General features: G+C 33.5%; 1 protein-coding gene and 2 long non-coding RNA genes across 6 annotated transcripts in view; 1 reads left to right on the forward strand and 2 right to left on the reverse strand.

The window, feature by feature from the left end:
* The window catches only part of LOC149897585 (uncharacterized), a 31582-nt gene that overhangs the window by 3041 nt on the left and 4214 nt on the right, over positions 1-24327 (reverse strand). Inside the window, exons 2-16 of one of the 4 annotated variants that reach the window (XM_090116031.1) lie at positions 12559-12618; positions 11726-11881; positions 11023-11136; positions 10582-10728; positions 9712-9825; positions 8515-8558; positions 4971-5135; positions 4307-4438; positions 2770-2796; positions 1977-2012; positions 1765-1791; positions 1494-1535; positions 1140-1166; positions 704-736; positions 368-421 (exon numbers count right to left, since the gene is read on the reverse strand). In XM_090116031.1, the coding sequence (XP_089972157.1) occupies positions 368-421; positions 704-736; positions 1140-1166; positions 1494-1535; positions 1765-1791; positions 1977-2012; positions 2770-2796; positions 4307-4438; positions 4971-5135; positions 8515-8558; positions 9712-9825; positions 10582-10728; positions 11023-11136; positions 11726-11881; positions 12559-12618 (1178 nt within the window). The remainder of the gene's footprint in view (positions 1-367; positions 422-703; positions 737-1139; positions 1167-1493; positions 1536-1764; positions 1792-1976; positions 2013-2769; positions 2797-4306; positions 4439-4970; positions 5136-8514; positions 8559-9711; positions 9826-10581; positions 10729-11022; positions 11137-11725; positions 11882-12558; positions 12619-24327) is intronic. The other 3 variants (XM_090116033.1, XM_090116032.1, XM_090116034.1) reach the window with 3 other exon arrangements.
* Positions 5533-6169, reverse strand: LOC149897586 (uncharacterized). The gene is made up of 2 exons (XR_016458143.1): positions 6016-6169; positions 5533-5626 (listed from the first exon to the last, which is right to left on the reverse strand). It is a non-coding gene; the product is annotated as an uncharacterized LOC149897586 (long non-coding RNA).
* On the forward strand, positions 21044-22114 carry LOC149897587 (uncharacterized). Its single transcript, XR_016458188.1, has 2 exons — positions 21044-21148; positions 21578-22114. It is a non-coding gene; the product is annotated as an uncharacterized LOC149897587 (long non-coding RNA).

Here is a 24327-nt window from a genome sequence, read left to right on the forward strand (position 1 = left end):
TAATCGCTGACAACCATGTTAACAATAAATGTTGTTTAGTCTATAAATATAAGCAAGAACTAGTGTATTGATTTGAGATTATTTATAATTTCGTGATACAGGCAGTTTTATGCAGTGATTTTAATAGTAATTGCTGAACTTTGTGTTTGAGTGCACGTGCCATCAAATAATAATAATTAAGTAAGTATTAGAAAGTGCTACAATTGAGTGAAAACTAATAATTTAAATTGAAAGAAGTGATTAAAGGCATAAGGAATAATAGGCTAGTGTAGTTTTATATTATCTGTGCTTTTTAGACAAGTAATAAATTATCTGTGCTTGAGTGTTGCCACATACAAAAAGAAGACGCCTCAAAATTATGGCGTACCTTTATAATTGGAGCAACCCTTGATTGCGTTGTTTCATCTGGATTTGATTTTTGCTGTAACATTTATTTTACTATGGATTTTCTAATTATAGTTAAATATCTAATAAACTAGCTGCTCGCTTCGCTCGGGTGGACGTTATTGTAAGATTTTCAAATTGTTAACAGTTATCATCACATTCGGAGAGGAAACACATAGGTACATAAAAATAATTATTAAGTAATCTAACAAATACAAATTCACTTAAAGTTGAGCCGTTCTTGAGTAACTAACAGAACTTTTAGTAATGTATTATATGAGATTTGAGATGTATATAGATATAGTGATTTATTAATTACCTGCGAAGACGCCCGCTTTCTCCTTAGTGGTACCTTAAAATATACAAAAGGAGTATTAAAATATATCCTGTATTGCAAGGGAATTAATATAGCTTCTAACTTTTCCAAATAGCTTATTTGGTTAGTTATCTATACTAATATTTATTAAGCTTGTTTGTTTGTTTGAACGCGCTAATCTCAGGAACAACTGGTCCGATTTGAAAAAATTTTGGGAGTTAGATAGCCCATTTATCGAGGAAGGAGGCTATATGCATAAAGCCTTCTAATGCGGGTGAAACCGCGAGGCACAGCTAGTTGTTAATATAACAATAAATTTTCTGCACATTTTTTATTACAGATGAAAAAGATGGTATAAAAATTGCAATAAACGCGCTTCTTAATAATGTACGATTTTCTGTTTAAAAATATAATATAAGTAAATAAATTAAATTTTTACCTCAGTCATGTTCCGGCTTAAAATAAACTGAAAAAATAAAGTATTTCTTGTAATATCGTATAGAAGAACATTATCATGTACAGAAATATTATTAGCTACATATACTAATACATATTATAAAGCTGAAGAGTTTGTTTGTTTGAACGCGCTAATCTCAGGAACTACTGGTCCGATTTGAAAAATTATTTCGGTTTTAGATAGCCCATTTATCGATGAAGCTGGCTATAGGCTATATATCATCACGCTAAGACTAACAAGAGCGGAGTAACGCGGGTAAAACCGCAGGGGCACAGCTAGTAAATGATATAATCGATTATCTTTACAAAACTATACCTAAATCAATAATTATAATACCTCTAGCTCTGTGCTGTTCCATCTAACAGGAACTTCGAATTTCTGAAATTAAAAAAAATATGTTTTATAAAAAAAAAATTAAATTATTGCTTTTAGTATATATAAGAATGAAAAACATTAACTTTTTTCCATAGCAAAAAAACACTCATCGGATCTCATCTCAATCGCAAGAGAGGCGCTTCTTGATATTAAAATTAATAATTATCTTTAAAATTAATAATTATCTTTAAAATATGATAATTTAAAAAATTGATTAAAATGATGTTCTTACGTCTGTAAAGTTCGGCCTGAAAGGAAGCTGAAAAAAATGAAAAATATTACGTTTAATAGTGGTATCATATGTGGAAGAACAATTGTTTAAAATCCCTACTTTAATATTATAAATGCGAAAGTAACTCTGTCTGTCTGTATAGGTATAATACCTACATCTCTAAAACTAAAAATATCTATGTTAAATTGAATAATATCTTTTAATTTAATTACCTCTGTGCCATTCCGTCTCAAAGAAAATTCTCGTATCTGGAACAACAAAAAAAATATTTCATGGTTAGAAACACTTGAACCGTTACATTTTTTTTCAGAAACTTTAATATAGGTAGTTAACTCTTTAATATGCTGTAAAAAAATAAAAAAAAAACAGTATGTAAATAATTATATCAAGATTTCTTCCAGGCAACTGGGATAAAAAGTAATCAGCTTGATAAAATTTTAATAAACGATTATGTATAATTATATCAACAAATAATAATTATAGTAGAGCCATTTTAATAGGCAACATTTGACAGTTCAACAAAATTCAACAACGTAACCTAGTAACGACAACATAGAATAACATGATATTTCTTTCTGTTAGATCTGCACATTTGCTTAACTTTTTTCAATAACGATTACATATTTATAATAATAATGACCGATACAAGTAATTTTAAGATTTCATTTTACTGGTGAACCATTCTAAACATAATAAACAATTTCTGAATTGAAGAACTAACGTCGCTACAATTTTGTGTCATTAAACCTTTTTTCTTTTTAAATACCAGAGATGTTACTCTAAAAATCGAGATCTGACATCTAGAATCGAATGCATTGATTACTTGTGAACAAAAATCATCATAAATTAATAAATTCGATTTACAAATGTTTCAAATCCGTATCGATTAATTCACTTTAATCGATGTTTTTAAGCAGGTTACCTCTCTTCGAAGATAAAATTGATAGACGTCAAATGTTGCCTATTAAATTGGCTCGACTATAATTAATAGTATTATGTGATTACCTCTGTAAAGTTTCTTCTAATAGAACTCTGAAAAAAAAAAGAAAAATTTAAGGATTTAATAATATAATTTGCATACAGTATCATTCCGCCACCTTATAAATTAATCCAATTTTAACGCAAAACAAAAATTTTTGAATAGAAAATTCGGATAAATTTTCAATTCTCATTTTCAGACCAATAGAGACTTTATGGGCCCTCTTTACGATGGGCAGCGTTGGCCCAACAAATCATCGTCATGTTTGTCGTCATTACGGCGGTTATGAATTAGAGCAGGCTCCAAGGAGATGTTCGTTTGCAAAAATAGCGGACCTAAATCTGACTTCTGATATATATTGTATAGATCCCAGACATCCTATAGACAGATGTTGCCAACCAGTTTTGTGGTCCCCCTCCCCCCACCTCGGTAATTAAATATAGCATACAAAGAAAAAAATAAAAATTTCCAAAACATGCCGTGTGGGGTATCATATGAAAGAGCTTATTGAGTAAATCACGAATATATAGCATACTATAACATTTCTTACACTTTCTCTAAGATTTTTTAGAAAATTTACGAAAATGCTCCATTTTTGAGTTAACTTTAAACCACTATAGATTGAAAACTCATGTATATATTTTTTAAATTATTATTTTAAATAATTAACAATAGTCCATTGTTTACTATTCAATAGTTCGTAATAAGTGAGCTATATGTATGTGGTGGATTTGATGACCCCACAAAATGTTTTAAATTGCAATCACACAGAGGCTGATTCAAGAATGTTCTGCCATATTTTTCATTCTGTCAAACACAACGACAGTGCAGAGATAATTATTCTAAGCCCTGACACCGATATTTTTGTATTAGGCCTTTATTTCTGGCATAAACTTGAAAATATACTCGCCATCTTTGAATGCTCCCCCCACTCCCCCATGCAACTATTTCACTGTACGAACTATTGAATCGTAAACAATGGACTATTGTTAATTATTTAAAATAATAATTTAAAAAATATATACATGAGTTTTCAATCTATAGTGGTTTAAAGTTAACTCAAAAATGGAGCATTTTCGTAAATTTTCTAAAAAATCTTAGAGAAAGTGTAAGAAATGTTATAGTATGCTATATATTCGTGATCTACTCAACAAGCTTCATTTGATACCCCACACGGCATGTTTTGGAAATTTTTATTTTTTTCTTTGTATGCCATATTTAATTACCGTGGTGGGGAGAGGGGGACCACAAAACTGGTTGGCAACATCTGTCTATAGGATGTCTGGGATCTATACAATATATATCAGAAGTCAGATTTAGGTCCGCTATTTTTGCAAACGAAACTCCACTGGGAGTCCGGTCTAAATAAACATATACAATGCAACCAATCGTAGACATTTAGGCCCTCTACACGGCGGTATACATTACTATCGTGATTGTCTCTGCTCGCCCAACGCTGCCAATTATAAAGTCCAATCGTGATTCTAAGCTCGAACACAAAATTTTGCGTAGTCTTTTAAAATGTAATTAAACCATCACCATTAAGATTGCCATACAACAAACCTTTGTACTATCTTCAGGAAGGCATGCACGACGAGTACAGTGAGATGACGTACCCGTAGAATCACAATAACATATATTGCAATTCATTTCATACACACTGTTTGGGCGACACTGTTTTTGTGTGGGCAAATTCTGTTCGAGAATATGGTAACACAATAATGACATGGAATGACATGTTAAATGAAAGACGAATGAATGAAATGAATGAACGAAATTTGATTATTTTGAAGACAGAATGAGAATGACATGATGTAACTGTGGCGGATTTATTTTTCAGCTGTTCATATAAAAAAAAGTTATGTTTTTAAATTGGAAGACCGATATTCCAAGCCGAAATGACAGAAGTATAAAACGTATGCTTTAATTTTTTAAAGTGAAACTTTTATTACATCGTCTCAAACTTTTTGGTCTGTGTAGCGCATGTCGCGTGTATCGCGGCTGCCGAGTAGGTATACCTACTCGGCAGCCGACCGTCACGCGACATGCGCTACACAAAGCAGTGTTCGGAACCGTTCGAACAGTTTCACTTTTACCGTGGTTTCATAAAACCACACAACATTTTTTTTTGGATGGCAACATTTTTTCTGTCCCCAAATTTGGCGCCTACTATTTGTATATTAATAAATCTGCTACCAAATTCATTTATTTTGTATGAAAACTTTACCTCGATTTCCTTAAAGCTTTTGTCCAACAGATTAACACAGGATTTCCTCGTACAATAGAAGCTTGTACCATCTTCATTGCACCAGCAAGTGTTACAGTCCTTAATGAACATGCGGTTTGCCGCGCAAATGACAGCCTTCGTTGTGTTGCCACTTGTTTTCAATATCTATAGAAATGTGTGGAATGATATAATATGTTAGAACGTGAGTGAATTGAAAAGAGAGAATTACGCAATACATGTTAGGTATACGAAGGAAAAATATGAATGCATTTCAATTTTCAAGTGGTAGTAAGGAAATTTGTTATCATATTAGGAGGTGAATGGTGGTGAACTTTTAAATCACTCATCATTATTAGATATTTATGTTATTGAAGGGCAACGGTTGTATTTCTCCTGTATAATTATTCTAAGTAACAAATTAGAATGATTGTATCAAGTGTTTTAAAAACGTATAAACTCTTGGTATAAACCATGTACATGACACATGAAATGTAACTGAAACCTTAGCTTAGAATATATGACAGAAAAAAATTAACGAAATAATACAATAAATAAAACATCCAAAATGCAAAATCGTTTAATCAAAAATATAATATTCGATGTCATTTTCAGTCCTCAGTTCAAGCTTATTGTTATGGTATAATTGGCTTCATATCCTGAAACAATAATTTTAATACAGTTATCACAGATTCTAATAAAAACACTTGAGAGGTGTCAAGCGACAACCAGATGGAACGAAGTTAGATATAATAACTTGCTTGCCATAGGAGATAGATAGAGAAACACGCGCACGCCGCACGGCTTACAACTATAGCAAAAAGTGTCGTTACAACTTTTTGTCTTAATTCCGTCTAGCCTCCTTCGCAACGCGCGATAAGGAACTTCGTTCCACTAAATTAATGGAATAGGTAAGATTGTTTTTCAGTGCCTACAACATTGTCCTATTGGAATGAGATTTTTTTTAAGAAAAAGAGATTGATTTTATTTAAAAAAAATCATTTATAAAGCATTTCAATGCTATAAAATTTAATATCTTATAGTGTACCTGCAATTCGCTAAATATTTCCACATCATCAGGCAAAGGACATGGCTTGTTGGTGCAAGCGTAGTTGCTGCCGTCAACATTGCATCGGCAAGTGTTGCAACCCATATAGAAGATACCACGAGGTTTGCACACCGCTTGCCGCTCTATGTGGTCAGGACCCTGGATAAGATTATATTTATAATGTACTAGATTTCCAGTAGTTTCCAGAAAATTATACTAATGTTTTCGGCTGAAATAGTGTGTGGAAATGTATATTTAAATTAGTTGGATCCCGTTTGTGCGCTTGGTTTCCGGGTAAAAGGCATTAGATAATAATTATCGCTTCAGATAATAATAATTATCAAATTTCATAAAAATCAGGTCAGCCGTTTTTTTCGTAAATGTAACAAACGTGTATACATTTATTAATTACAAATTTTTGCATTTCTAATAGCAGTAGATGAGGGTAGAAGGGTACGCTGTTTCACTTCTTTTGGCTCTGATAACCTTTTTAACATATTTACACGTAATTTCTCATACATAAAAAAGTAACAGATAATATATAGTAATCGAGAAAGTGACTACTGACTAGGCTGTAACAACAATAGCAGTCTGTTTTTAATCATCTCAATTCTCAATAGATGGCGTGAGGTGTCCCTTAGACACATAAAACCGAAAGAGTAGAATCAAATATCAGTCCGTTTACTAACCTCACATGGACAGACTTTCTTTCACTAAAACCAGTAAGTATCAAAACAACTTACCCCTTCAGCTTTAAAAACTTCCACGTCATCATTTATTATTCGTTTTTCACAATCTTCAGCGGTACAAGAATAGCTCTGACCATCGATCGCACAGGCACAGTCGTTGCAATCAATCCTGAATTTGGCATTTGGTTTGCAAACTGCCCGTTTTTTGATTTTATGTGATGTTACGTTTGGGTTGGATAAAATTTTCTGGAATTGAAGTTGTATTGGTTGAGTAATATAGCTATAGAAAAAGTGTCAAGTTCATGATAATATCTAGCTAGAAGTTTATCAGCAGGATTCCAATTTTAAAACAACCCACAGTGCACTTAATATTTTTCGTAATCGATATGATAATAACAATTAAAAATGTACCAGATCGAATTATGTATATAAAAGATTTTTAGATGAATATATTGTTTTCTATTACGTCTTATGATGGGCGTCAGCTAATGCTGTCAAAAACAGCCCTGTTTTCGACAGCATTAAGTATCTGAGACTTTATTTTAAGAACTATAACCACACTATAACCAACAATACTTTGTAATCTAATGTAACGTGATATGAGAAGCAATGAACTATTTTTTGACGATTTTTTTGGTCTGTATGTTAGCAAAGTATCAGGCCAAAATTGACAATTCAATAATTTTTAACAACATGAAATATGTATAACCCTATCAAATTTAAAAAAAAAAAATCTGACCTTATCCGTCGCATTTACTTTTCCAGCTTCTTTAGGTTTATAACACAGTTTTAGAGTACAAGCAAAGTTTTCGCCATCAGCACTGCAGATACATGTATTGCAATCTTCTTCAAATGTTGTGTTTGGTTCACATCGGGAACGCTTTTTAATACTATGTATGTGTTGAATAAATCTATTATAACCCTGAAATTTTTAGACGTTATATAAATTAAAAATTTTTCAATGAAAGAGTAATTTACTTTAATATACTTCCAAAAAAGCTTAATACTACTCTTTTATCAGAGCAAAAAAGAAGAATGAAGAAATATAATAGATGTAAAATATAATTGTATTAAAAATTTAAGAACCATACAAATAAAATATTTTAAATGAATACTTACGTTTCTTCACATATAACGGTTTACCTTTACCAAGTGATTGTGCAGATTATCACAAATGTAAACAAAAAACAAGAAAACCCATCACCGACTATGTCGAAAAAATCACGTATAAATTTCTTATTACCATCAAAAAGTGTTATTCACTTTATGCAATAACAGAAAATATGAATCGTCCATTGACGTACAATAAACAATAAAACAGACTCATAATCACGCTCAAAAATTGTCGGAAACAAAACTCTGCCCACGCGTGTGCCTAATGGCAGAGTTTTTGTAATGAGCGATACAAATAACTTTGAACATTATGGCCTTAACATAAAGTGCAAATTTTTATTCAAAGGTTATAACAACGTCGTTCGGACATTTTCAAACGGCCTTTTAGGCGATTTTGAGTCTAGTAGTCAATAATACGTCAATAGAACTAACTATTAAATGAATTAGATATCTTCAAAATAACGACGAATTAACACAAATGTGCGGTAAAAAATATGAGTGAATTGAATGAATGAATTGTGCCGGTGCAACAAATACGTTATTTAAAGACTAGGATTATGAAAAAATATATATTGAATTAAAAACCGTATGAAGTTTGAACAATGTTAAACACGTAAACGTTGTATGAATAAAAAATGTGCTCAAAAAATTATAAGTGTCGAAATGTGTACAAAATAATATCACTTAAAATACTTACGGATCCAATTCTTGGTTTCACTGGTTTCCCACTCCAATCTGTTACTGAAATTAATTACAATATGTTAATTTAACTTCAACATTACACTCAATTAAAAAAGGTTATTTATAAGCTCTATAACAGAATCATTCAATCTAGATTTGTAATAAAAATTATCGTGTAAATCAGACTTATAACTGTTATCAAATTTGTAAGTTTCGAATGTCAGTATTTCTCCATAGGGCGTATTCAGAAAGAAAGCTTGAACTTATAAGCGCTTATAAGCGCTTATCGGCGTTTATAAGCGCTGGTAACCCGCGCAGGAAAATATATGAACATGCGCTTATAAGCTCTGACCGGCGCCGACAAGTTTGTTGAAACTTGTTGGAATTTGTCGGCGCCGATCAGCGCTTATAAGCGCATGTTCATATATTTTCCTGCGCGGGTTACCAGCGCTTATAAGCGCCGATAAGCACTTATAAGCGCTTATAAGTTTCAAGCTTTCTTTCTGAATACGCCCTTAGATTGTAATTTCTTTATCTATTTCTTCTAATTTTCCAACTCAAAGAACCTGTGTCAACTGTGTCAAGTGACCTTTCGTAGCCAACAGGTTATATTTACAGTTATGAACTACCAGCCAAATGGCTTTGTATTAATAAAAACTAAAAAGGCGTATCCGTTAGGAAGAGTAAATTGAGCGGCGCCAATTAATAAAGGATCTAACTGTCTAGGTTATTTATCAAACCGCGATATTGCGGCTGGAATCTGGATGCGACAGATTCATTACTAAAATATTTGATTGAAACCAACAAAACAAGGTTAAGGTATTTATAAATAATTTATCCACAATTTCTATAATTTTAATGATCATGATCATCATCATCATCATCAGCCCATAAATGTTCCCACTGCTGGGACACGGGCCTCCTATGAGGGTACAGGCCATAATCCACCACGCTGGCCAAGTGCGGGTTGGCGGATGACACATGTCGTCGAACTTGTTAATTCTTCGACATGTCGGTTTCCTCACGATGTTTTCCTTCACCGCTCGAGCAGTGGTAATGTTACAACATGCGCAGATAAATTGAAAAAATCAATTTATTTCCTGCGCGCTCGCCTGGTCTCGAACCCCGGACTTATCGATTCGAAGTTCGAGGTCTCACCACTGAGCCACCACTGCTCTGATCAACTCAATGACTCAATGATCATGATACTTACCATTCATTATAGGACAGCCCATCCTTGTGCACATCGCTATACCTTCAGATGTGCACCAGCATGAGTTGCAATCATCTTTCCACTCTGATTCTGGCGCACAGCGGAATTCTGGCTCTGAAAATCATGTAAATAAACATTATATAGGAATTGATTTTGATTGTGGCTATTGCAATTATTCGCTATCTATCATATTCATTGAAAGTTTTATTAATGATAGTATAAAAAAGGGTTAATCCATGTAATTTTTTAACTAGCTGTGCTCCGCGGTTTTACTCGCAGTGCTCCGATCCTGTTGCACTTAGCGTACTGATATAGAGCCTTCCTCGATAAATGGGCTATCTAACACCGAAAGAATTTTACAAATCGGATTAGTAGTTCCCAAGATTAGCGCGTTCAAACAAAAAAACTAGGTATACAGCTTTAAAATATTAAAGTATATAATATTGCAAATTAAAATGTGTTCAAATTCGTTTGAGTACAATTGGACAATTCGTTTGGACAATAATAATCAAAAATATGTATACCTGAAGCCTATAAGTAGGTACTAAAATCGAAGTCCAATCTGCAATTAACAGACAATTTTCCAATTTTCTTGCCCCGGATAATTTTGCGCTTCAATGTAAATTCATTCTATATCTATACTAATATTATAAAGCTGAATAGTTTGTTGGTCTGTTTGATCGCACTAATCTTAAGAACTACTGGTCTAATTTGAAAAATTCTTTCGGTGTTGGATAGCTCATTTATCGAGGAAAGATATAGGCTACATAATAATATCATCACGCTAAGACCAAGAAAAGCGGAGCCACGCGGGTGAAATCACGGAGGGCAGTAAGTTTTAAATAACCTATTAACTGGTGTAAAACTTACCATTTTCTTGTCCCGGACAGTCATTGTGTGAACACCTTGGGTATCCATTCTCTGAACACTTGCAGTCATTGCATCGGCTCATCCACATTGAGCCGGGTAAGCATTCCTTTCCGAATGCTTCCTTGGATTTTGTTATTATTGGTGTTCCTGTAATATTGTTTATAGGAATCTATCAATATGTTTTATTAAATTGTAGTAAGGGTATTGGAAAGGGTTATACTATTTACAAGTAGAGTATATTAGTCACACGATCTCACTTAAGAGGTCGTCAAAAAATGTCCGAGCAACGTTGTGCATTAGAAAACTCTTCTTAATACACGCGAAGGCAGCGTTTTACTTTGGACAATTTTTGAGCGTTATTGTGATTCTAGTGGTTAAGGTTGTTGTAAAGGATCTATTAATTAATAATTTATTATTAAAGCTATATTAGGTAAAACTTACTCGATATTTTCACACATTCTTTCATCGAGCAAAGCCCGACACCATTTTCAAGGCACATGCACGTGCCGCAGGCTCTTTTGAATGTTGTATGTGGTTTGCACCGTAATGGCTCATCTGAAATTTTAAGACTTGGAATATTAGTTTTATTCAAATATCATCATAATTTTTGCATAAAGCATAATTAAAAAGGAAAGAGCGTAAGTTTCTCTTGTACAAAAAAAATAGATACCAAGACATTTAAAATGATTTATGGTAACTTGAAGACAAGAGAGAAGTTAAAGATAATTTAACTAAGTTAGCAAAGAAAATATACTCTGCCTATCCTTTTTTATCGAACTCATGTACTATAAATTAAAAACTATTTTATCTTTAGATCGCTATATATCATCCCTTTGCGAAGTAGGGACAAGCCAGTAAGGGCTAGTCAATTAAAGATGAAGATATATTTTAAATAATGCTTCTACGTAGACTATATCCAAACTAATATTATAAATGCGAAAGTAACTCTGTCTGTCTGTCTGTTACCCAATCACGCCGTAACTACTGAATCAATTTGCATGAAATTTGGTATAGAAATATTTTGATACCCGAGAAAGGACATAGGATAGGGTTTATCCCGGAAATCCCACGGGAACTATGCGGGTTTTTCTTTGACTGCGCGGGCGAAGCCGCGGGGGTGAAAGCTAGTATTTAATAAACTCACCATATTCCATATGACAGTTTTCTTGCCGTTTACAGACCGCCTGGCCCATCTCAGAGCAGCGGCAAAAGTGGCAGTTACTCTCCCATTCACTACCCCCTAAACATTCCACCTCAGGCCCAACCTCTATGTATGTTATTAAATCAGATGATTTTAACTCTGAAACAAACGTTTCTATATGAAATTAATCATCCATACTAATATTATAAATGCGAAAGTAACTCTGTCTGTCTGTCTGTTACTCAATCACGCCTTAACTACTGAACCAATTTGCATGAAATTTGGTATAGAGATATTTTGATATCCGAGAAAGGACATAGGCTACTTTTTATCCCGGGAAATAGGATAGGTTTTATCCCGGAAGTCCCACGGGAACGGGAACTATGCGGGTTTTTTTTTGACTGCGCGGGCGAAGCTGCGGGTGGAGCGCGTTAATAAAATAATTGTTGAAAAATGGGATGCTGGCAACTCTAACAAAAATAAATCACACAAAAAGGGTAAATAATAAAAAACAGAACCAATAACTACAAACTCAGAATAAGAATAAAAAGATTAGGCAGTCAAACATCCATAGTAAACAAGCGAAAAAATAACATTTCAAGACGCTCCAATCCATTTGGTATAAAAAAAGACGTGTAGCACTCGGGGACTGCCGCGGTAAAGCTATTGCATGCTATGCTTTCAAGCCACACCTCCGCGCCCCTCGGAGTGGGGAGCGTGAGGATTTTCGTTACGCAATTTCTGGATTCGGTCCCCGCGCTCAAGGCCCACGATAGAAGCTATGCAATAGCTTAAAAAATTGATATAGTTAGGTACAAATTAATTTACTCTGTTACCTTGTTCTGAAGATTCTGTCGTACATGATTTATCATTGTCGCCTGGTTTACATCTTATGGCTGAAACAAATAATTAAAGACATAAATAAAATAATTAAATATTATTAATTTGAGGATTTAAAATTGCTTTTACATAGGAATCGGCTCAGGGAATCGGTCAAGATGACATTTTCCCGCCTTTTATTATCTGTGTCAATATTCACGTGCAATAGACCAAGAGCGGATAACATTTTTAAACATTACAAATAGGTACATCAAAAGAACGTTCGTTTTTTTATCACTATGTATTTCTTTACTTAGTATTTAATATATTATTATGAGCAATACTTAATTTCCTTAAAAATTTAATTGTTTCATATCTTCCTGCAAGTCTAACACTGAGTCAGTTTTTATAGTATTTTCCTATACCGCAGACATCGAATCATCTTGCAAATTATATAATTACAATTTTAATTATATTTCTTTGCATTATTCTCTATTTCTGCGTCAAATTTGTACAGTCTTAAATGTGTTAAAATTTATCTATATATTTAATTGATGAATCTCAGTGAAAAGATTGAGCCAATTTATCAATGTTTTCAGATCTAGTCTGATGATTATGTTTACCGCTGTGTACTCCACTAAGTGCATTGAAATTTATACGCTATAAGCAAACTATATTATCTTTATATCTAGCATCTTTAAACTTAATACAAGTACTGCATTTATGCGCTGGCTCTCCAGCTATAACATTTCGGGCGACGTCCAGAGCGCGACTGATCATCAATTTGCCCTTTAGCCTTCGCAATTATTGCAGTTCTATTAATAGCGGGAAACAATTGTCTCGATAATTAGCCCCTGCGTTATCGCTTTGGCTGTAATACCCAAATAGTTGAAATGTTACAAATCACTTAACAGTTACCATGTATTAATTGCAGTGTGGAATAATGACAGAGTATATAGAAAGAGAACAACTATGGAGTTTCTTGCCGGTTCTTCTCTGTAGAAGCTGCTTTCCATTCATGTCATCCCTTCTTGCCAGTGGTAATTGGTATAACTACATATTATGAAGATTCAAAAGTGCTTCTACAAGAAGTCTTATTGAATAAATAAATGTTTGAGTTTGAGTGTCATCACTTTTCCACACTGGAAATAATACTGCTAAGAATATATGTTGGCGTCTTGATATTCCCCCTGATGATATTAATAATAATCGTTATAATCTACCCTCTTTTGATTTTTATGGCTGCAAAAATTTCATTTGTGTGCGATTTTTATTAGTCAGGTAACAGGTTCAGTATTTTTACTATATCAAAACAAAAAATATTATTCCGCGAATGTTTAATGCTTTATTTATTTACTTTTTATTGATTTATTCATTCGGTTATTAGCAAATTAACATAAAGTTCCAATTAATAATATTATCATCTCCGAAAGTGACATGATAAAAGCAGAAACTCATATTATTAGAAAAAACCGAATATTTTGATTAATAACGCAAATTATCCTGTAAATTATTTATCGTAGCAAACAGTTAAGTGCAAACAATAATAATAAAGCATTAATCTCATTATGCGTTTCGTAGTAAACACACACATACATACGGAAAATAAACGTCGATTCTAGTAAGTCGGGTCAAAGATAAGGAGCCGATAACCGCTTCATTCAACGCGCTTATGAATTAAAATTAGTGTTATGATTATGTACTTTAATAAATTGTTCAAATAAACCAAGTTCAAGCGTAGGGTGAACAGGTACCTTCTAGGGAAGCGCGTTTCATCTTAGGCCACATCTCAGCTTATATGATGGGCGGGATGGGCAATCCCCAAAATACATTAAATTTCGGCTTTTGACTGATGTTTTTTTAGTCAATAACATAACTACAATTTTACAACAGCTTTTGCGATACTTTTTCTATAAAAGCTGCGACTAGGCACTGCGAGGGCGTACGAGTGAAAATATATATAATAAACTATAATAATATAAGTTATCTATAAATATAAGTATAAGTTATCTATACTTCTATACTAATATTATAAAGAGGAAAGGTTTGTCCGTTTGTAATTATGTATATGTACATAGTTACATACATATGTATGTATGGTTTTCACCCATAAACTACTGGACCTATTTCAAAAATTCTATCACCATTAGAAAGCTGCATCTTCACTGAGCAACATAGGCTATATTGCATTTTCAAAAAAAAATAGAGATCCTTACCAAAAAATAAAAATGCAATAAAATTTCTGCCATCGCGTGCGCTGCGGAATCTTGAAGTACGAGGATGGTTCTTACTTCTTATGAAAAAAAAACGTAAACATGTAGGTACCAAGGCCAAGGCCAAGGGCGAAGCCGGAGCGGACCACTAGTTCTTTATATTATTATAGACAATTAAAAACTTTTATTCTATTAATTAGTATTGTTCAATGTAATGTTTGGTAGCATAAATAATCTGGACTAGTATTACCAGAAAAACTGGGATAAAAAGTTGGGATAATACCTATTCATTATTCGCGAATTTTACACACAAACATCAATAGTTGAAGGATTTCTCCATGAAAACTTTTAACACTAATTTAGAGCATCGTCTCATAACGTCTATTTTAAAGTGGCTATTTTTAGGTCGCAATTGTCAGTAAAATTGTCGTACTGATTAATTGGCGGCGAGACTAACAGACGCCGTTCTATTAAGTGAAGGCAAACATATTAGTGGCACGGTACATCTTCTTTAGATGTTTGAGAAATAACAACATTTTGGAGGATTGTAAACTGTTGGGAATTAAAAAAACGCACCTTTTCAAAATTTACGAGGAAAATTAGAGAAACGTTTCACAGACGTCCTACTAATATTTTAAATTCGAAAGATTGTATGTTTGTTACTCCTTCACGCAAAAATTGCTGAACCGATTTTCATGTAATCTGGCACTTGGATTAGGATTACGATTAGGGTAACTTGGATTAGGATTACGATATAGTCTTTATCCCGAAAATTCCACAGGTACGGGAACTATGCGGGTTTTCGGTAGACTACGCGGGCGAAGCCGGGGTCGAAAAATAGTTATAGATAAAACAATGTCTGGATTAACCTCTTTTCTCGGAACTGAACCCTTGGCAGCACCGGACATGACGCACAGGGCAAGCAAATGGCGTATGACTTCATCCGTTATCGATTTACTTGTAAATTAATATGTATTACTCGTTATTAAGGTTAGAGTGTAAGTTCTTAGATTACGAATATTATGTTAGATTTGCGCTTGTGTGCAATTATTCGAGAAAATGTGTTAATAATGTTTTCACTTGGATAATTAAAATAATTAATATTGCCAAAAAAGAAGCCGTCTAAGTGGTGATGCAAGCGAAGTTGATCAAGTGACTAAGCAAAAAAGTATAAAGCACAGGTATAAAGGATAACTGAATTTCCGTGTCCTCCTATGTATATGTTTCACTGATCGATTACCTTTATGATGTTCTGCGAAACCGAAGCGTTTTTTCAGTCCCACCTTGAATCGAAACCAGCTGTATTTTATTTTATTATGTGTGCCTGTATTGCCATTATCATATTCCTATAGAGAAATTCTAACGACGAAGCGACGAGCGACGAATAGGTATATCATAGTACTATCGTACTACGTAGGTGTACCTAAATGTGCTAATTTTGATAGTTAGGTAGGTACTTGAATAAATTTGTCATATTTCATATATTTATTTGCATTTTTTAATACAATTATTAAAAGCAGATTTATGAATGTACCCCGTTTTAATATTGAATGCTCCAGATTAGCTCATTATTGATAAGATTTCAATGCGTCAAACGTAGAAAGTTCACTAATGATGCTATAAAATACACGTAATAACATGTACACATACAATATTTTCAGTTAAACTATTCCTATCGTATTCACATGTTTATAGAATAATATTTTAATTATATAAACAACGCTCGGAATGCGCAGGGTAATTTCATAATTGACGTAAACATAGATAAAAACGGCTTGTGCTGAACATTAATAATTTTTTCTTGTGAATTAAGAGAAATGCTATTCTTTAAGTTCCGTATCTAATTTTACCAACGAAAAGATCAAACAGAAACCTTGGTATAAAAGTTTATGACGGCGAAAAAATGAATGGATTCGCTTGTAATTATACACAAGATTCCACTGTGAATGAAAGGAGAGATTATTTTCATTACGATGTTTAGTCTACCTTACTGATAAGAGATACATTGACACGCGGGCTGGCTCCAGTGTCTAAAAATTCTCTAAATACGATTGTGTATGTATGTATGGTAGAGTCTGATTTTCTTATAGTTACTTAATTTGTTTTGTGATTTATTTATAACATCTATTAATAGATGCAATTAGATTCGGTGATAATTAATGTTAAAAATATGTTATGACGATTCAAAAGTGCTTCTTCTGTTATGACGATTCAAAAGTGCTTGTTATGACGATTCAAAAGTGCTTCTTGCGAAGAAATAGCAATAAATTTTAACACTAAAGGGCAGCACTAAATATTCTAAACTATTAAATTATGAATAAATTGAGCCCTACCATAGCCGTACAAAATGGACGATTGAAAAATAATAAAACCTTAATAACCTTAAACATAATATATTAATCTGACGCGCTCGAATAATATTACTTTAATTTTTTACCCTTTCTTCATAGCGATTAAATCGCCACTTAAATCGTCAGATTAACGTATACTTTTTTTCAGTGACGTCCTGGAGCATGCAAAATATCAATATCTAACGCGCTTGAGTATTTCCAAGCCAATTTTTTTCTTTTTTAAATAAAAAAAAATCAAAAAACCCTTCCCCACCGCTAAAAGTGAAAACATTATAGGACCTTTTTTTCTCGCTATGGTCTAATCTACCAATTCTAATAGGTTCCCGTGACGCTCGAGTAAATCCACATTTAGCATCCTGGGCTCCCCTACTATATAAGAATTTATTATATGTAATATGACAGTTGCATTGTACAAAGAACGCATGTCTTTTAATTCTCTGAATATGATCTTCCTTATATTTTACTGTCTGTAGGGATTCACATTTGCAAGGATGTGTCGCTTATAATTACTTATTCTGTTTTATCTTAAGTTACAATCTGAATGTTAATATGAATCCCTGTTTCCCTATGGTCATGGTCGTGCCGATGTTCACTTATTATTTTTCAGTGTATTTTTAATCAGAAAAACCGAAAAGGTTCTTCTGAGGAAAAATGAGTGACAAAGAATAAAATGTCTGTTAAGTATTTAAATAATATATAATATTTACTTTACATATTTTGTCTCCAAAAAACCTTGCAAAAACGTTAAAAAAATATCCGAATTGATCGAGCCGTTTGGCGATTAGTATATTGCGTGCCCCGCGGTTTTACCCGCATTTCTTCTGTTGGCCTTAGCGTGATAATCATATTATATGGCTTTCTCGATAAATGGGCTATCTAACACCGAAAGAATTAGGGCGTTCAAACAAACAAACTTCAGCTTTATAATATTAGTATAGATAAAAGTTTAAAATATTGAATTGGCAACCCTACATAAAACAGTAATGCAAGGCGCAAGCTCGAACTTCTAACGGTAAAGTAGGATCCGCCTGACCAATGTAAGCGTTCCAGTTTATTTGCATTTCTCTTACGGTTTTCCTTAATAACTGTTAAACTATACGACTCGATAAATAAATAACGCATTATCATATTTTGCAAACACAAAACTGGTTTTATTTTGATACAGCTTTTATCTTTGGACATGTAGCGACGACAAGCCAATTTACGAGTTACCGAAATATTTCAAGTGTAGTACCTACTAAGAAAGTTCCCACCATAGGTTCACACGGTAACTCGTATATAAACAGTTCGTGCGCTATGCATGGACAGTTAAGGGCTTGTCGGGACGCGGGTTGGTCGCATTAGGTCGAATATTAATTACATACCGAATAAATATTATGTAGTTAACGAAATATAACCTTTGCGTAGTTATTACATCTTTCATTACACCCGCACATAACAAGCCCCTACATTGGTGACCCCTACATTGGTGACCCCCACATTGGTGACTCCCGACGAAAAGTGAACATTATTATAGTGAATTGCATAGATTTCGTTTGTGTGATTATTTAATTTATTGATTAAATAAAAATTTAATTCAAAATGAATCCGGCAGTTCCAGTTAGAGCAGTTTCGTCGGTACAGTTAAACCTTCTCGAACAGTTAGCACAACTAAAGCAGCGGGTAAACCAGCTGGAATGTGCAGGCTCGAGAGGCAAATCGTTTAGCGGTCGAAAGTACGGAAATCGCACGCATCGCTCCGCATCCCGAAGTCGCGATCGTGCAGGGATATCAAAACAGAAAAATCCCAATTGGCTATGTTTTTTCATTACTGCTTTAAGCATATCGCCAGATTGTACTATCGTCAACCTTGTGCGTGGCAGAAGCAGCAGGAGAGCCAACTTTTAATAATTTTACCAGTGTCGAAAAATAACCAATCCACGAGTGAGTGTACTGTGTAGTGATTATAAAGTGTAGTTTAGTGTAATTAAGACATTTGGTACTAAGTTAATGACTTTAGATCTTAGTTTACGGCGACCGTATAAATGGTTATTTATTATCGCCAAGGTAACTCAACTTATGTTTTTGTTTATAAAGTGCAGATTTTTTTTAGCACCCTAAGGCCGATGCATCGCTCGCACTTATGACGGACGCATCGGATACTCATGTAGGTTATTTTTCTAAGAATCTATCTAAGATTGAACGCAAGTATAGTACGTATGATAGGGAGTTATTAGCAATTTACTTGGCTATTCGTCATTTTCGGAATATGGTCGAAGGACGACAGTTAGCGGTGTATACGGATCACAAACCGTTAATTTATGCATTTTCTAAAGTAAATAGCGAGAAAGAGTTACCCAGACGTACATGACACTTGATATTCATTAGTGAGTTCACAACGGATTTGAAACACGTAAGTGGGCAAGATAATGTCGTTGCAGATTTGTTATCACGAGTTGCAACAATAAGTTGTCCCACTGTAATAGATTACGCAGAACTTGCTTAGAATCAACATCAAGATTCTTATATGTTACAATTATCTAATTCGAAAGACGCTAATAATAGGTCAAAGAAAATAATGTTACTCGAAAGTGGTACATTTATTTATTGTAATTTAGATAATGATAAAATTAGACCCTATTTGACTGATAAATTTCGACGTATTGCTTTTGATAGTGTACATAATTTATGTAATCCCGGAATAAGGACTATACGCAAATTGATTCAAAATCGTTTTTATTGGCCAAATATGATTCGTCACGTTGGCCAATGGGTTAAAAGTTAAAACATGCATTGAATGTCAACGATCGAAGGTTAATCGACATACAATGTCAGGTTTAGGATCGTTTCTGCAGTGCGATAGGTTTGAACATATTCATGTTGATTTAATTGGACCTTTACCCACTTCACCTGAAGGTTTTAGGACGTATTGCCTAACCATAGTGACAGGGGGACGCGATGGCCAGAATGTTTGCCTACGAGAGATATAACTGCTGAAACGATTTCGCGTGTAATATATGAAGGATGGATCTCTCGTTTTGGTTGTCCGAAAAAGCTAACAAGCGATCAAGGACGCCAATTCGAAAGTCAATTATTTGCTACACTAATGAAGTTATTAGGTATTAATAAGTTGCGTACGACACCTTACCACCCACAGAGTAACGGGGCGGTAGAGCGTTGGCATAGGTCGCTTAAAGCGGCATTAACGGCTCGCTTATGCAATATATCATCATCTTGGGTTACGGAATTACCAACTGTGTTGCTAGGACTTAGAACAGCAGTAAGAAGTGATACCGGCATAAGCGCAGCAGAAATTACGTACGGAACAACTTTACGATTACCAGGTGATTATTACGATAAAAAATCGAGTTTAGAAATAGATAGCAGTCTTGAGTATGTAAGTAAATTACGAGACTCTATTAGAAAATATCAGTCAGTAGCTATTAGGCAGAATGAAAGACGGAACATATTTATTCACCCCGATTTAGAAAAGTGCGATTATGTTTTTGTAAGAAACGACGCAGTACGTAAGCCTTTATAACCAACATACGACGGTCCTTATCGTGTGTTGAGTCGAGAGGAAAAGGTATTTTACATTCAAATGACTGGCAGGAAAGTTACAATATCTGTAGACCGTCTAAAACCTGCATATTATTTGAATGATGATAGTGATACGATATCTGGGGCAGATACTAAGGTTCCGTTACAAATTCCAAGTAGCGAATTGCCTAATACACATACCACGCGTAGTGGAAGAGCTATACGATTACCAGTACGATTTAGGTAATAGTATTGTATTTGTAATTGTTTCAACTATTTTAAATTTATTAGAATTACGATGATTATAAGTATTCATAAGACTTCATAGAAATGTATAAAAATACTTAGTAATCAACTCATCGTATTTAATAAATAATAAACTTAAGTAATTTTAAAACGAGTTCATTGTATAACGTTGAGTTTTTATTGTAATGTTTACTACTTAGAAATTTAAGTACTTTTGATTTATGGCTTATGAGTGTATAGTAATAGCCTTTGTAATATTAAACGATACAAGTGTTAAGGCGTTAATAGGGGCTAGCGACCTTGACGACGATTTACAAGGCGGGATCGGGGGCCGGCGCGAATCTACCGTAGTAAAAGTACGTATAAAAATTATTTAAAATGATATTTGGGTATGGAATCAAAATTTAAAACAACCATGCCCTGTGTTTCAATTTCATAAACACACTGTAAAAATACTACAATAATTGACGTTATATTGACTTAGCGTTTTGGTTTAAAGTCCAAAAATCTACCTCAGTTCATGATTTTTTTCCAATAAACCTGATTGTAAAATATACAAATTAAAACAACCATGCCCTTTATCATATTCGAAACTTTAATATTCATTTTTTTTAGATATGTACATTAAGAATCTAAGAAGAAAAACGGTTATAACTAGAGTTAATTTTCGGTATTAAAAGGTCATTCTACCCGATTCACGCCTTAAGAACGTATTGAGATTTGAAATGTTGATGTTACTAAGTGTTAATTGACGTGTAAAAATTATCGCACGCCACTTAGAAGACCCAACCGAGTTTTTGTAAAAACATAAATAGTTTAACGAAATTAGGTGTTAACTTTTAACCACTTGTATACGTTATGATTGATTTATATTGTGAACATTTTTTATACTTTATATTGTAAACATTTTGTAACCTTATATAGCGACACTTTATATATACCCCTTTGTTTATTGTTTAATTTTATTGTAAGATTTTTTTACTTGTATACCCTTTTTATTTTAAGGGGGGAATGATGTAGCGACGACAAGCCAATTTACGAGTTACCGAAATATTTCAAGTGTAGTACCTACTAAGAAAGTTCCCACCATAGGTTCACACGGTAACTCGTATATAAACAGTTCGTGCGCTATGCATGGACAGTTAAGGGCTTGTCGGGACGCGGGTTGGTCGCATTAGGTCGAATATTAATTACATACCGAATAAATATTATGTAGTTAACGAAATATAACCTTTGCGTAGTTATTACATCTTTCATTACACCCGCACATAACAAGCCCCTACATTGGTGACCCCTACATTGGTGACCCCCACAGACACTTTTGTTCGGATACGCATTTGTGGCGATATGCTTGACTTCGAGATTACTTATAAATGTATGTGTCACTATTCACTATTATAAATAAATTAGTAACTAGGTAGGTAGTAGTAGATAAATAAAAAACTTCTTACAATTCATTACCAATTTTAGCAACTACATAGTTGCAATGCCTAGTTCGAAAGTTAGGGCATTTCATGGTATATTTATTATGGCAATAAAATATTTTTTCATTTTATTTAAAACATCTTTGATATCTCCAGGATAAAAGTATGGCGTGATATCCAGAAGCACAAGTGTGGGCTACGTCACTCGTTATCAAAGGTCACGTATTCGTGTGATGTCACTGTTACGCTACTGTTCGAACTTCCTAAACAGATTTTCGATGATGGCGGCGATGAACTATAATAGGGTATAATTATTAATAACTAGCTGTGCCCCACGGTTTCACTCGTATAAGCGTGATGATATTATATAGCCTATAGCCTTCCTCGATAAATGGGCTATCTAACACAGAAAGAATTTATCAAATCGGACCAGTAGTTCCTGAGATTAGCGCGTTCAAACAAACAAATAAACTCTTCAGCTTTATAATATTAGTATAGATTAAGATTGGGACACCGACAGTTATACCCTAAGAAGAGGTTGAAAAAGACGGTCCTTTCCTAAATATGTATAATATATAAAAATGTAACGTTTTTCTGCATGTCCTTTATATGTAGAATCGTAAAATATGCATTTGATCATGCGATGATCTTCAGCAGTGTTGTGCATAAGCCCACAAAGGTTTTTGAGTTGGTACGACCAATCTTCGACAGTTTACCAAAGCCAAAGCCACGTTGCACAGCTAGTTTCATGAATTTTTGCAAAGCAGAGGTAACGATAAAAGTCTATGAAGAAATCAAGACAAATAACATCTTCCAATTATTGAATTGATAACAGTTTTCGTGTAAGCTTGAGGAGGAGCTTTAACATTTTGAATGTTAGTTTTTGAAACGTCATTACATATTTTAACATTTACCACCGATTCGGAAAGCAGTATCTACGGAGAAGAACCGGCAAGAAACTCCATATAGTTGCTCTTTTCCATCTCTGGTTTTCCTGAATATGATCGACATTGACATGATATTTCAGTTAAAAATTATATCAATAGAAACAACATACTGCTTTATCCGTTATCATAATCTGGAAATTCATTGCTTTTCTATTCCTCTTCGTTTTTGTGACTTTAAAATGTAATATCCAGTACTTAATTTATTATTATCAGAGTAATAATAATATAAGTGGATGCATTCAGTATAATTCATTACATATTGCAGTCCTTTTATAGAATAAGAGGAGGAAAATGAGCAAACGGGTCCATCCACTACTAGGTTTTCGTTTTTGCAGACACAAAATATATCTAATAGAAATGAGGAAAATTATTTTAACTTAGAAATAAAACACGTGGATTTTAAACGCAATTTACACATTATAATAAGCCCGACGTTTCGCAGACTTTACAGCGAGCGAAGTCAATAATAGCAAAAATAGCCTATTTTTCTATACGTGATAATTATACAGGAGCTCCTGTTTAATTGTCACGTATTCTAATAAAAAGGTTAAAATCTCGTATAATACGGTGATTATTCTTTTAATTGACATCTTCGCAATCAGCGTTAATATGAAAATTTAATTAAATAATGACATGTCATGTTGTGATGACACTAAATTATCTATGACTGAAGAAAGTACTCTATCCATAGACAATGCCCTCAAGGAAAACTTTGTTTCCCACAGTTAATGGCCCTATTGTTGTTCCTTAATTGAAACCCCATAATTACACTATTTATCTAGTTATATTATTATGTTTAGTTTGTCATTCTAATTTGTATAACCGGCAATGTATGATTAAATCATGCAATAGGTACCTACATGGTAATGGTGGACATATTTTCTTAATTTTAATTAAATTAACCTATTGTTAATTGTTCTAAAACTATCGATTAAGTACGTCTTGATTTTTACCAGGTACATACCTAGAAAGGCTCCAGGAAGACTAATTGAATTAAAATAAAGGAAGGATAATTTAATTAAAATGAAGAAAATGTATCATCATCATGTATGTGTCGTGGTCATATCGTAGATTTGATCATTTCAT

The sequence above is a fragment of the Colias eurytheme genome, chromosome 25 (genome assembly GCF_061535395.1).
Source record: "Colias eurytheme isolate Ceu_HAF_F1 chromosome 25, ilColEury1 Martin Lab GWU primary, whole genome shotgun sequence".
Taxonomy (NCBI): Eukaryota; Metazoa; Arthropoda; class Insecta; order Lepidoptera; family Pieridae; genus Colias; species Colias eurytheme.